At 38.3% G+C, this 13,217-nt stretch overlaps 1 protein-coding gene across 1 annotated transcript; it reads right to left on the bottom strand.

The window, feature by feature from the left end:
- Positions 1-3,863: 3,863 nt before the first annotated feature.
- On the bottom strand, positions 3,864-5,469 carry sp9 (sp9 transcription factor). Its single transcript, XM_048599460.1, has 2 exons — positions 5,449-5,469; positions 3,864-5,195 (listed from the first exon to the last, which is right to left on the bottom strand). The coding sequence occupies exons 1-2, from the start codon at positions 5,467-5,469 to the stop codon at positions 3,864-3,866; spliced, it is 1,353 nt and encodes a 450-aa protein (XP_048455417.1).
- Between the last annotated feature and the right edge of the window lie 7,748 nt (positions 5,470-13,217).

Genomic DNA, 13,217 nt, shown 5'->3' with positions numbered 1-13,217 from the left:
TTTCTGAAGAAGGGTCCAGACCCGAAACGTCAGCTTTCCTGCTCCTCTGATGCTGCTTGGCCTGCTGTGTTCATCCAGCTCTACACCTTGTTATCTCTTATTAACTTACGCTGTTTTGTTTCTGCTATTTTAATTGATCCATGAATTTATGAGACATTTGTACGTACATTAGAGGTAATGCATAGCGACACCGGCATCAAGTAGAATATCCGATTGGCAACTGTACGAAATCGGCCAAATACGATACAGTTATATTACAACTTCTCACTGAAATCTCTATTCAGGAGGCTCGATGGAAGGAACACTAAAGGTCGAAACGGTAGATGTCGCTGTACGGTCATAATTTGGAAAAAAATAACAGCAGAGCCACAATGCAATGTTAAATAGGCCACAGACCGGGATCTTCATCGGATCTAACCGCCCTGGAGCTGGTTCGTGAGAATAATTAGCACATTAAGCACATTTTATAAAAATCGCTACCCTTTGGTGTAACCGAAAACAAAGTCGCCAAACAGATTTGATGGTTTCAGCCTTTTCTGTTGGATTACTGAAATACAATCCCGACCACGTTTGTACGGCAATAGATTTGCAGGAACTATATCTGTGCAGCAAAAAATGTGCAGAAATGACTTCACCTGGAAGAACTTCCTGTCCAAAAATCTGTAAATTGTTTTTTTCTGATATCAATGATCGCTGTAATATTTTTGAGTTTCTCCACGCAAAAATGAGTCGACTCTCAACTTGAGATTCCAATTATTTTTGCGGACAATTTGTAATAATTGAATCCCTAACCAAGTTGGCGTCATGCAGTCTGCCCAACTGTTATCCTTTTAATGTTTCTCTATGTCCGGTTTAAAGCTCCAAATATTTATTACTGTAAAATGATTTTTGTCCAAATAATTCAACAATGTTGTACCCCAAAGAGCTTCGAAAAATACATTGTAAGTGTTCACTTGGTTTGTAACTTCGGTGCAGAATAAACTGTAAGTTCTTGCATTTTGTTAATACTTAAATGTAGATTATACAAAAGTACCTTTGACAACCAATAGTTTTATTTAGTGTTGGCATATGTACACGGATTGTTTTCATAATTGGGGAAATAAAGGGGAGTAAAATGCATGGTATCTTTATGCTTATACAGTTTTATCTTTTAAAGCGAATGTGTTATTAAATTATGATTTAAAATCCTCACCTGCTAATAAGAGTACTGGCGCTATATATATGTTCCGCTTCGGTTCATAAAAATTAAACCAAGATACTGAAAAATTGAATATTTATCTCTGAAATTCAGCATCTTTATCGGTTTTCAAATTATAACTAACTTTTGAACGCGCATTTAAAAGGGAAAGCGCACTCACGCTTCTCTGTACAAACGGAAGAATATCGTTTTGGTTCAATTCAATTGTTGTTACACACAGAATTAAATTTTCCAACGCTTTTGTTGCGCTGTGACGACGATTCGCCCTTTCTTAAGCTGTGAAAACTGAATGTATTTTAAAATAATGTCACATTTTATTTAACTTACCGCGTTTTTTTGCAGCAGCTCTTAAAAGGTTGAACGTTGAACTTGTATAATCAACATTCACTATTTTACAATGCCTCTTAGCATTGAAGGTAACTAAACCAATAAGGTAATCACGAATCTTGTTTTAAATTAGCCACGATAAGATTTGCATGTATGTAATATTTGACAGTATTTCTAATTCAGTGGGTTTCTTCTGTTTGTATTTCAATCTGTTTCTCTCTCGGGGAGTCACAGAATGATGGACAACTATTTGACCTACGAGGGGCAAAAGCAATCCAAACTGAGCCTTGATCATTCAGCTGGGGATTGTAGCCCTGTGGCCTGTCGTGAAACGGACCAGTATAATTTGCTTTGATCTCCATTGGTTCTGTATAAGAAACAATACTGACTTTTGCCCAACACCCACCAAGATTGCATACCAAGAAAAATAACCAGCAACCAAAGTCACTGGCAATGACTTCAGTTCAATTCCCGAGAAACCAGCCCACCTTTTTTCCAGGCTTTCGCACTCACTATTGTCCGCGTTAGACGTGTCAGTTCATTTAAAGTGTCGATTAGTTTAATGGCCAAATTTATTTCCAAAGTTGTTTGGTTAAAAAGATGCCTTGAGTATGATCGAAGACTTTAATCGTTAAGGGAATGTTTGCTTTATGACCATTCATGTTTGTGAAATATGTTCGCTGTTGGAACAATACTCGTAAACGTTGTTGAGTGAATGTTTAATAGTTTGGGAGAAAGTATGGGACAGATGCTTTAAAAACATTCGAAGAATTCTCAGCAGATTTGCTGTTGTAACGCGTGCGAGCTGAGAACAAAAGATAATTAAAACTATTTTCTTTCCAATAATTACCTTCTGGTCAATTTAACTGTATAGAGTTTGAAAGAACCTTGGTAAATGAGATCCCGGTCCCAAACGTGTTCCCATGCCTAAACCCAGCCAATAATTATTCGTTTGGTTTCATTTGCTTCAGACGCTGCAGTGAGTAATCACAAAGAAGTCAGAGAGCATCCTTGAACCTTTTCAATACCCAAGCCAGTGATATTCAAATAACGTTTAAGGGCCATTTGACTGGGAACAGAAGCATTTCAAATTCAGCATTAGCATACATTTGCTGCGTTTGAAAAGCAATGAAACAGTTGCCTTCATAACATAAAAAGAGCGGTTATCAAATCGAGTGCCCCAGTTTTTATTTGAAACGCTCACATTTTATCCTGAATCCGTCCTTACGCGTTTGACATGCAAATCTATCCAGTTAATTTGAACAATTAAAATGGATCTTCAAGGGAGCATTGTCATTAGAAATCTCAAGAGTTTTACTTGGACAAGCTCGGATAAAGTTCACGGGAACAAATGATGTCTGAGAGATTAATTGGATATTTGATAAGACATGAATCTCTAATCGGGAATACAAGGCACAGGGGGCTGCTGTGTGTTCCAAGTCAAAATTACTAACATTTAACAAGCTTTTCATTAAGGCATGAAATGTCTGCTACGGAGTATTAACTACTCACCTATTCCATAGAGAACTCAGCTGTGCCTCAGTGTTCACAGCATTGTAACCGCATTGTATGTTAGACATGTATATACAGAGTTCTGGTAAAAAAAAACTGCTAATAGCATAGAAATGCTTGCATTTATACACTATACAAAAACACAGTATTTCGATATGCCTAGATAATTTTATAGACTTATAATGTATCTAAATAAGCAACTTAAATTATTTTAGTATTTAAAATGATCAAAAATTTGACGAACTTTCTTCCATGACATTCTTAGTCCTTTGTCCTATCATTTATGGTTGTAAAATTGCCCACGATTTACTTTGGAAAATGCCTTTATAATATATTAAAATATGTTTTGGTTGATTTGCAATGCAGTAATTTAATAACAAAGACGTGTTCCATGTTAGCACTTGCACAATTTATTTATACAGATAAATGCATATAATACTTCCTTTAAAATATGCGGCGCAGTTTTGCTGTTCATATAGTATGTGAATGAGCTGATTAATATTCAATAATCTATTACATATTGACTTTCACAAAGTGCATTGAACTCAAAAATCTCCCCAAATCAAATGCGACCAGGTCACAAAATAGCTTTATCAAACATTTACAAGAAAAAAGAGAAAACACAGGACGTTCTGAACTTCTTCTGTACATAGAATTTTAAACAGCCTTATACAGGGAGAAACAAGTCCCAAGCATTTGATGTACATTTGCTCACCTCCTTTTAAGATGCAGCTTCCGTGATAGAATAGGGCTTGGAACTCCAGGTACCTAATAGTTATTTTGGACACAAAAGTTTTAATGCGTTCCCCCTTTCAGGGGGTTAGATTTAGGAATCATTTTGTACCGGAGTAGCTGTCTTGATTGCTCTATTGGAGTGTACAGCTTCCATGAGGATATCTGGTGACTCTGATCTAGGGGTCTCCAAGTTGCTGGTGTCGGTGTCACTGTCGCTGCCCTTTTTGCCCCCACCACCGCTGTGTGTTTTGATGTGTTTACTTAGATGGTCGCTCCTCATGAACCGTTTGTTGCAGACGGGACAGGCGAAGCGCTTCTCCCCCGTGTGGGTTCTCAAATGTCTCTGCAGCTCGTCTGATCGGGTGAACCGTTTACCGCAGAACAACCAGTTACAGACGAAGGGCCTCTCGCCAGTGTGCCACCTCAAGTGTGCTTTAAGGTGAGAAGTCTTGCCGTAGACCTTACCGCATCCTGGAATGTGACAGCTATGGAGGCCCTTTCTCCGGAGACTCGCCCCGGCAGGTCCAAGGCGCTCGGCCTCCTGGCAATTGGGGCAATCACAGGTTGCTCGGCCAGAATAACGTCGGGAGGACCTGGCCGAACTTCCTAGTCCTGAAGGACCCGAAATCATCGAGTTCGCCGTAATTGCAGCCGAGGTGGAATCCGTATAGGATGGGATCATAGGCTTGAAGCCATCTTGGGCCAGGAGGCGTTGTCCAGTGGACAACAGGTGAGAAGCTGTCGAACCGAGTCCGGTGGAACTGAAGGCGGAATGGCTCAGAGTGGAGAAGTCTGCGTTGTAAGAGCTCAGTTGGGAGTGCAGCGAAGCCTGTGGAGTCCCAGAATGAAGGGAGGGCTGTAGGCCCCCATTGGGATTCTGGACTTCCAGCCAACTGGGGTTAGTGTGCACGTCCCACCAGGAAGAAGCCCCGCTCCCAACTTCGCCGGAAATGCTGGTATGGAAACCGGATTTGTACCAGGATTCATATGGATGAGCCATTCCTACCCTCGGGTACATCCCTTGGAGAGTATCAGCGGAAGAGTGAACTTTGGATATGAACGCCGATTGCCCCGTGTCTTGGGAGTTAACAGTAGCTGAGACAGAGTTCGAGAAGAGACTGTATTCGGTACCAAAAGCAGAAGAGGTTGGAGAGGTGGAAGCCAAACAAAAGGCGCTGTTCCCGGAACCATTGCTCACGGAGAAACTGTTGCTGATTCCGCCCGAAGCTCGGCTGTTGGCCACGCTGAATCCTGACAGGCCAGATCCCAGGTTACAATTGGAAACAGAACGTTTCCATGGGTGAAATCCGCCCTTACCAAATGCACTGGATTCTGGCAACGTTGTTAATGGGCTTGTGTTGCCAATCTTGTTACAGGTTGCGGCCAGCATTGCCAACGGAGTGGTTCCAAATCTGGGTTCTTCCTGAGGACGAACAACATTGTGTAAGTAGCATATGGTGGGAGGTGAAAACTGCTGAAAGTAAATAACATCCGCAACCGTCTTGAGACAAAGTCCAAAAGAGTTTCTAAGGAATAATTGTCACAAGTAAAATCAAGACTGTCGGTTTACTTATCTGTTTCCGCATGATAATACACTGAAACTAAAGTACTTGCCAGACACTGCATTTGAAGGTGAAGTTTAGGGAACTGCTTAAAATTAAGTTTGCACAACTTACCCCAAGTATTGAAGTTGCCATGGCTGGATCGTTCTTCTGCTTGCTGATGCGGTGCCCCTAATTTAAACGAAACGAGGCTGTGACAGTTGAGGAATATGACTATTCACTCACTGCCTGGTTCTCCGGACTACTCGACCTAATTGTAGTGAGCGCACGCTTTGAAGTGCCACGGTGCTGAGCTCTTAGCCAATCAGACCTTTTCTTACACGGCCAGGGCGAGCAGTCAGCCATTCAGAGTGCCCAGCATGCCGCCATGGCTAGGTCACAGCCAATCACAATATCTGGAACATCAGGGAAACTGGGCAGCCCGCGTCAATCACCCACAGCAGCATCACTGCACTCTGGTATTGTTGTCAATCCATTCCGATTCACTTGCCCTGTACTGTACACGGCGTTTCCGCGCTCACTCTGATCCGTAGCCAAATATTAAAGAGGCTCCTGCACCACCAAGTATTTTAACATGTTGAATCTTTTCAAAGGAGCAGAGAGAGAGATAATAGGCAGAGTGGGTTTTTTTTTGGGGGGAGGGTGTCATCTAAACTTGTATGCTTTACTATGAAAATACCATCTTGCCCTAGAGGGACAGTTTACTTCGCGGCATTTTGACGAGTGTGGATTGGTGTGTGTATATGTGTGTGTGTGTGAGTGCTGGAGGAGGTTATATTAAGAAATAAGGCATCGTCTGTGGATGGGTTAAAGAAGAGTTTGTGCGACAATTTATCCAATGATTTCAGGATCACGTTCTGGAGCATATACAGAAAAATCCATGTTAGAACCTACTTACAGCACCGGTACTCTATTTGTGCGTCAGATTATTGCTATAGTTCCGTGAAGTATTGACGATCGCCTCTAGTTTGCTGTATTTACTTGCGATGTTATTTTGATACTTTCCGTCTATGATTTGGCCGCGCAGTTTTTTCTAGGACATAAAGAGCAAGCTCTTAACTCAGATCAAACTTTATTGGAAAGCTGTTGTAACGTTTATATAAACAACCGAAATGTTTAATAGGCTTCGTATTTCAGTGTCTTGCGTTTAGAATTTAAATTATGATAAAGGAAAATAACACCAGCTAATTACATGCATTCTGTGTTGAGACTGAACTAAATGACTTATGTAAGTTGCATTTTTAGTTTTAAAAGGAATTAGAACTGCAGTTGAGAAGTATGTAGAATTATACACGTCAGGGTCCAGACTGAATCGCAAATGAATTACTAAGCAGACGTCTATCTCAAGCATGAAACGAGCTAAAGCTTACCCACGGGGACTGTGATCTTGATCAAAATGATGCCGCTGTTCTGGGTTTTGTTTGATCTGCTGTGAGAAATAACGAAGCTGCCCGGGAGAGTTACTTACAATTATTGTGAGTCTGTTTGAGAGCAGGTGAATATTGCTCTTTTACTCTGATATAAGATGCTAACTGTTTATTTCTGCCATGTTTACTGGATTTTACCAATAGCTGTGATTATAAGATGTCAGCGAGGCGTTTCCGACCGGCCCAGGGGCAGGAGAGGGAGGGGAGCCACAAATGCATTTTTGTGTGGAAGAAGACTGATTGGCGGTGTAACAAGTGAATTTGAGAAGTCCCGTTTTGTTCTTGTTCATTTTGACTGAACAAACCGTGGTCAAAGGGTCTATGAGTCTAGGTTTCGACATCTTTACAACCAGTCAAAAGTGGATTATAATGATAAACAAGAAATAAATAGAAGCGACATGCTAAAAACGAACAATAATTCGTAGTATAACTAACTGTCAGATTAAGATGGATTCGTACATCTACACTAATATTCATAGGCAGTACCAGTCATCGGGGTATGAGATAATAAGGATTACTAATAATCTAGACAGGAAAATAGAATTATAAAAAGCTTCAAACCTACATGTATTTTAAGACCACATTAATCAAACAGATCCTTTCAAATTCCAAATTTAGGAGGTTCAATAATCAGAGCTATGTTTTACTTAAAACCCAGTTTTTAAACACAGATCAGGGCATTATGCGAATGACTTGTGCTAGCGGTTAAAACATTTAGAGATAATGACAATCTAACAAAGCCCTAGTTCCGAGTGTAATCGCTTGTGACTCATCATCCTTTTTAAAAGTTAAAGCAATTTCAGGAGAGACGCTTTCAGTAACCGTTTTACATTATTCAAAACGGACAAATAATACTCTATTATAGCGGTTGAATGCTGCCAGTCATCACAAGTGCAATTTATCGAAAAGCTCAATGTGCCAAATATCGCAGTCTTTATGGGGTAGTGAATCTAAAACAATTTCTTCGAACCTCTGCACAGATTTCGAAAATTGCTTCCCATTACAATCACACCAATTTGACGAGACGGCAATTAGCACTATTAAATGTGGATTCTGCATAAACAAATGTAATGGAAATGCAACCAGTTACTTGGTCACAAAGAAAATTCAGGTCCAGAAACGCTTTTCATCGTTGATAAATATCAAGTTTCTTATTTTGCCCATGTAAAATCACCAATAGTCCTAGAATTTTTATCTTCTGATTCACGTCATGATTGAACGTTTCAAGAGGTCTGGTAAAGAGAAAATGATTTCCATTTTAAATTAATTGGGCACTATGTGTTTGAAGGACCTAATTAACAAAGCTATTTTTTAAAAAAAATTGAAACTTCTCGATAGCTTTCCCTTGTACAGGTACACTGGTCCCTTTCAACTGTCTGTTTACTGTCGATAATAAAAAAACTACTGATTTCTAACTTTAAGATATATCATCGTTGAGATGAAAACAAATGCAACTAATTCAAATAAAAGTGATATCAATACAAAAATTGCCAAACTTGCGTTTGTTTAAATATAACTTTCACATTCATCTAAACTCAAAAAATAGCTCACACAAGGCAAAAGTACATTCATACATTTGGATTTTGAATCATAAACAAGCATTTACAGGCGTGTGTTCATGCGGATATAACCTGCCGTTATTACATGTCTGTACTATAAGACATTTCCCGATATACCGAAAATTCATAAAGGTTAGATTGTTTCTTTCTATTTGTAGTTCCGTGACCGTCAGGAGGTTTTGACTCGTCATACCTTATTGTCAATAGATCTCACACCGCCGCTCGGATAGAAGTCAAGGTAGAACTACGTAATCCTATTTGCACAATACAGAACATATGTCAGCAGATATATAAGTTAGGACATACACGCCGATTTAAAAGAAATGTAACAGGATTTGCTCAGATGTGCGAGTTCTTTTTGGCTTTCTGTGTAATAGTGGTACATTAGCAATCAAATGTTGCGTCTCGGAATTATTACTGTAGAATGTATTTCAAGTCAACCGCTGCACAAGTAAAACAGTTTTATTTGGAGCTCAACATTTTGATAAGGTATCTTTTGTCTCACACAGTACTTCCTTTATTCTTCCTCAAGTAAAATTAAATTTGGGTTATATCAAGGGAATCTTCGATTTTAATTGCCGGTTTAAAAGATCATGTAATCATTAAAAAGATCAATGAGCAAATAGTCTTCAAGTGCAATGTGGACAAAGAACAGATAAATTTTATTTAACCTTCTTTGTTATCTTGTCCCTGTGAATGAAGTTTGATTCGAAAGCATTTGGAGATCTGCCGGGCCTCTCACATAGATTCAGAAGGGTGAAAGCAACAACAGCACCGGCAGCGGCACTGTTTGAGAGAGGAGCAGGCTGCGGAAGATGAATGCTCCATCTGGGATACAGGATTTTAATTAGAGTGATTGTGCTCAGATCGCCCTCATTCATTCATCAGCTGATCAGTAAGTGGCGCTGCCAACGCTTTGTAAAATGCGGTCGTGATCAGGCAAATTATTTTAAATGAAGCGCAATATTCTTATATGAAGTGGTCCCATAGTAACGACGAAACCACTCGCTAGGGTCGATAAAGTCTACAACAATCACGTGTTATTGAAAACGTAAACAAACAACATTTATAAATATTTATTCAGATTATAAATTATTGTCACATCTCGCTACTAATTATTCTGCACGAATAAACCTTAGAATACGTGGAAATATTGCCCTGAGCGGTTTTGTATTGTGGCCAAAAGTGCAAATGTATCATTACCACGAGGTATTTTGTAAACTGGTGTCTCACCTTTAGGACAGTATAATCTATGAGAAACTCAAAGGCTAAGTGACTTTGAAATAGGACAGATAGATACGATGAATTTATATTACAGTTATGAAAGAACTATCTTACATCCATCTTTCGGAATTTCAGAACATGTTCTTTAAATTGGTGCCCTGTACAAAATCTTTTCAGCTTTTAAATGCAATGTAAGTCTAAGAGTGTCGTGAAGGTCAATGGGAAATTAGCTTTTATTGTTAGTTCTAAAATGATGAACAGCTAGATCCCTTAACACAAGACTTTCAGTAATTTGGAGGGAAAAAGGAAAATTGATTGCATTAATAATGTGTACAATATCTTCATATGAATCATTTATTGAAAACACTTTCCTTTTGTTACCCGCACCTGCAAGTACATTAATCACTGTACATTGAGGTTGAAAAATCCTTAAAAGATATACACTTACGTTTTAAACCCTATATTCGTCAACACGAGAGTTTAATTTTTATTCTTTCCGCTGCTTAGGTGATTGGTTTCATCTTTGAGTTGCTATGTGGCGCAGCGTGTAGAAATTAAATGGAAAGTCAATGGAAATCCTGGTGTGTGGCCAAACGGATTAACTCACCTTGTTGCCAAGATCTGAATAGTTCCTAAGTAGAAGTCCCCTCCTAGTTAGTGTAATTCAAAGATAGAGGCATGAGGTTTGTTTAGCCCGATAATTTCCAGAACCACTCCAAAGCTTCTGTTTCACCACGCATGCATTCTCGACTTATACTTCAATCTTAGGAATTCTCTTTGAATATTGACCCCGAAGGGTTGAATGGGCTAACTTCAGAACTTCAGCAATCTCCATTTGTAATGTCTGTTTTGGAAATAACAATAATTTTCTGAAATAGGAAGAATCATGTCCGCTTCCCCTCATTTCTCATTCTGCTGCGTCGATCATTAAAAATGTACAGCCGCAGCATGACAAAACAGAATGTCCCCAGTTGACACATGTAAAGTTGAACAGTATGACCGATTATTTTTCATGTAAGTCAGCAACTAACAATACTCCTTGAAGGCTAGCTGTGCGGTTTGCTTCTTAGAACACTGTTTAAACTGTCACAGAGATATGGAAATTCTTCTTTTAAAAATATGCTGAGCCCTTGAGCAGCGCAGTTGAGTTTTCACTTCATTATTGGTGGGAGCCGAGTGGTTCTGCGGTAAATTTAAACAGCCACAGGTATCATTGATGAACCCGCTCCACAATCAAATAATGTCCAATCTACTCCGAATGGTTGCCATTTAGATTTAAACCGATTAGAGATCTACCGGTAGTTCTGCCTTCGGAGTTCACTTCAGTTACCGAGGAGATGCTCTATTGTGTTCATGGTTTAGCTCAATTTCAGTTCCGATAAGATTTCATTAATTTTCTTCCGCAGCTTTCTTGCTGAATTTACCAAACGGTATCCGGGTGAGTTACTTACAAGGGTTAATGATTGTCTCTCACGGTCGTGTTCATTTTCTTTTAGGAAGGGGGCGCATCAGAACGGTTTTTAAAATATAAATCTAAAGTGTGACAATTCTTGGGAGAATGATTTCCGGAACTCAACCATTTGTCAGGTGCAGTTATTATTCTTTTGTGTGATTCTCCATTTTTATTCGTTTCTAACTACAGATGTTTTAAACAATGTGAAACGATTACCTTTAAAGGTTCAGAATTGTATCTCGGTTATGGACATGAGAAATTTACTTTTATAGTGTAAGTCGACGTTCTCAAATACTTATGCTGTTATTTTCTCAATATTGGTTTTGTTGAACAAGCTAACATGCGAATCACTTAAACGCAACATTTTATGGAATTAGCTCAGCACGTGTTTAACTATTCTTGCAGTATTGAGGAAGCGACTGTGCAGGATTTGACATTTGGGCTGGGGACTTTGAAATTAACTAAGAAGACAACTTTAAATATATTTATTTGCTAAATTTCGTCTGATTATTTTCAATTTAGTGTCAAAATACCTAATAACTAATCATCAATGGCTTATAAACTAGCAAGAGTGGAACTGAAATATAAACCTTTAAAACAAATTGGAATGAAGCAAGTTTCCATTTTAAATGGAGATTACTATAAGTTTCATCAAAGGATTGTAGTGTGCCCTGATAGAATTGCAAAATAGCTTACTGTTTTGTGCCTATACGTTTTAGTTTTGTGTAACAGTAGGATTAAATAATATTGGAAAAGCAAATTTTGAGTTCCTTATATTCTTAAATATTAATTTTTGCTGCAATTTCAAGACAACATGTTACACAAATACAACATTTCAAAGCAAGCCTACAATTGAAACTTGAAATACTTTCCTTTCAACGACTGTTTTCACCTTCAATTTCTTTATGATTTACACTCAACTTTGAGAATTAAAACATGTACAAATTTGTTATGCATACAGTACTTTCATTTAAAAATACATTCTGACTTAAGAAAGGACATAGCACTTTTTCAGACGTTATCTTAGAGTAGATAGAGCCAATTGTGGCATGGAAAATGCTACACCAGATTAATTTACTGATTACAGAAACTCAGGGCATAAAATTCTTGTTGGTTCATGCACAATTGCTGCAACATTTGTTATGAAAATTCTTCTTTAATAATTTGTACCATATAGTCTTACTTACAAGAGTCAAAATTTCTGGATATGAAATGTTCTAAATCACAAAAATTGGGGATTCAAAACTTTATCATTTTTATTCTGACAGGTGCAAGATGTTGCTTTGCAACTGCATACCTGTTGTGTTCCTAACCTAAACAGGAAAGTGTGGTTTATGGGTTAGAAACATTTTCGTTTTGATCATAATTCCATGTGGAGCTGATAACTTGGCCAAGTCTTCTACCATAAAGGATGAACTTAGATGTGGAATAAGCTATTCTGATCAGGTCTATTGATTTGCAGCTCACAATGACCCACCGGTAAAAGCATTGCCCGATATAGACTACTCAGGTCAACGATCCCTTGTTTGAATCAAGTTCTGTGTTGTTAGTTAATATAAGCTTGAGCAATAACTGAGAAGATATAATTGTCATTAATGCCCTTGGACTAAAGTTTCAACTGAGATCATCATCCAGTGACCCTGCAAGGAAGTTTATATGTGTGGAGAATGGCCATTAACTGGAAAAAAACTTGTCTGTAAAATCCTATATGTGTTATTACCCAAGATGTTTATTACTGGAAAAGCCAGATTCTTGACTGAAATCTGGCTTGATAGATCATTTTTTGTTTTGGCTTTATACAGATGGTCTTTTATTGAATGCAAACATACAATGCTGCAGATTCAGGTTTAATAGGAAAACAGAAGTTTATTATGTAAAGGAAATTGAGTTAAGTAGAATAAATGAAAATAATTAAATATAAAATATATGTTTAAAGGTTTCAAAACACAAATTAAAAATATAATCCCATTAATCCCATAGTAATCCATGACAGCATTCAAACACCAGAGAGGACGTCCCTCTCTATTCCACATAAAGTTTGCTAGCTTTATGGCATCAATTCCTGGTCATGAAATCTGATAGACAATTCCTTTACTCATCATATAACTGAGTTTAAACTTTCTGAGTCTCAAATAATCTCCTCACAGTTTTATCCAAACGTTTCTGATTGAGAACTTTTAACTAAACTCCTTACACTAAGGTAACAAGGTGTAGAGCTGG

The sequence above is a fragment of the Rhincodon typus genome, chromosome 7 (genome assembly GCF_021869965.1).
Source record: "Rhincodon typus isolate 14 chromosome 7, sRhiTyp1.1, whole genome shotgun sequence".
In the NCBI taxonomy this organism is placed as follows: domain Eukaryota; kingdom Metazoa; phylum Chordata; class Chondrichthyes; order Orectolobiformes; family Rhincodontidae; genus Rhincodon; species Rhincodon typus.
Note: the sequence above shows the minus strand (reverse complement) of the source record. Positions and strands in the feature narration are given on the sequence as shown.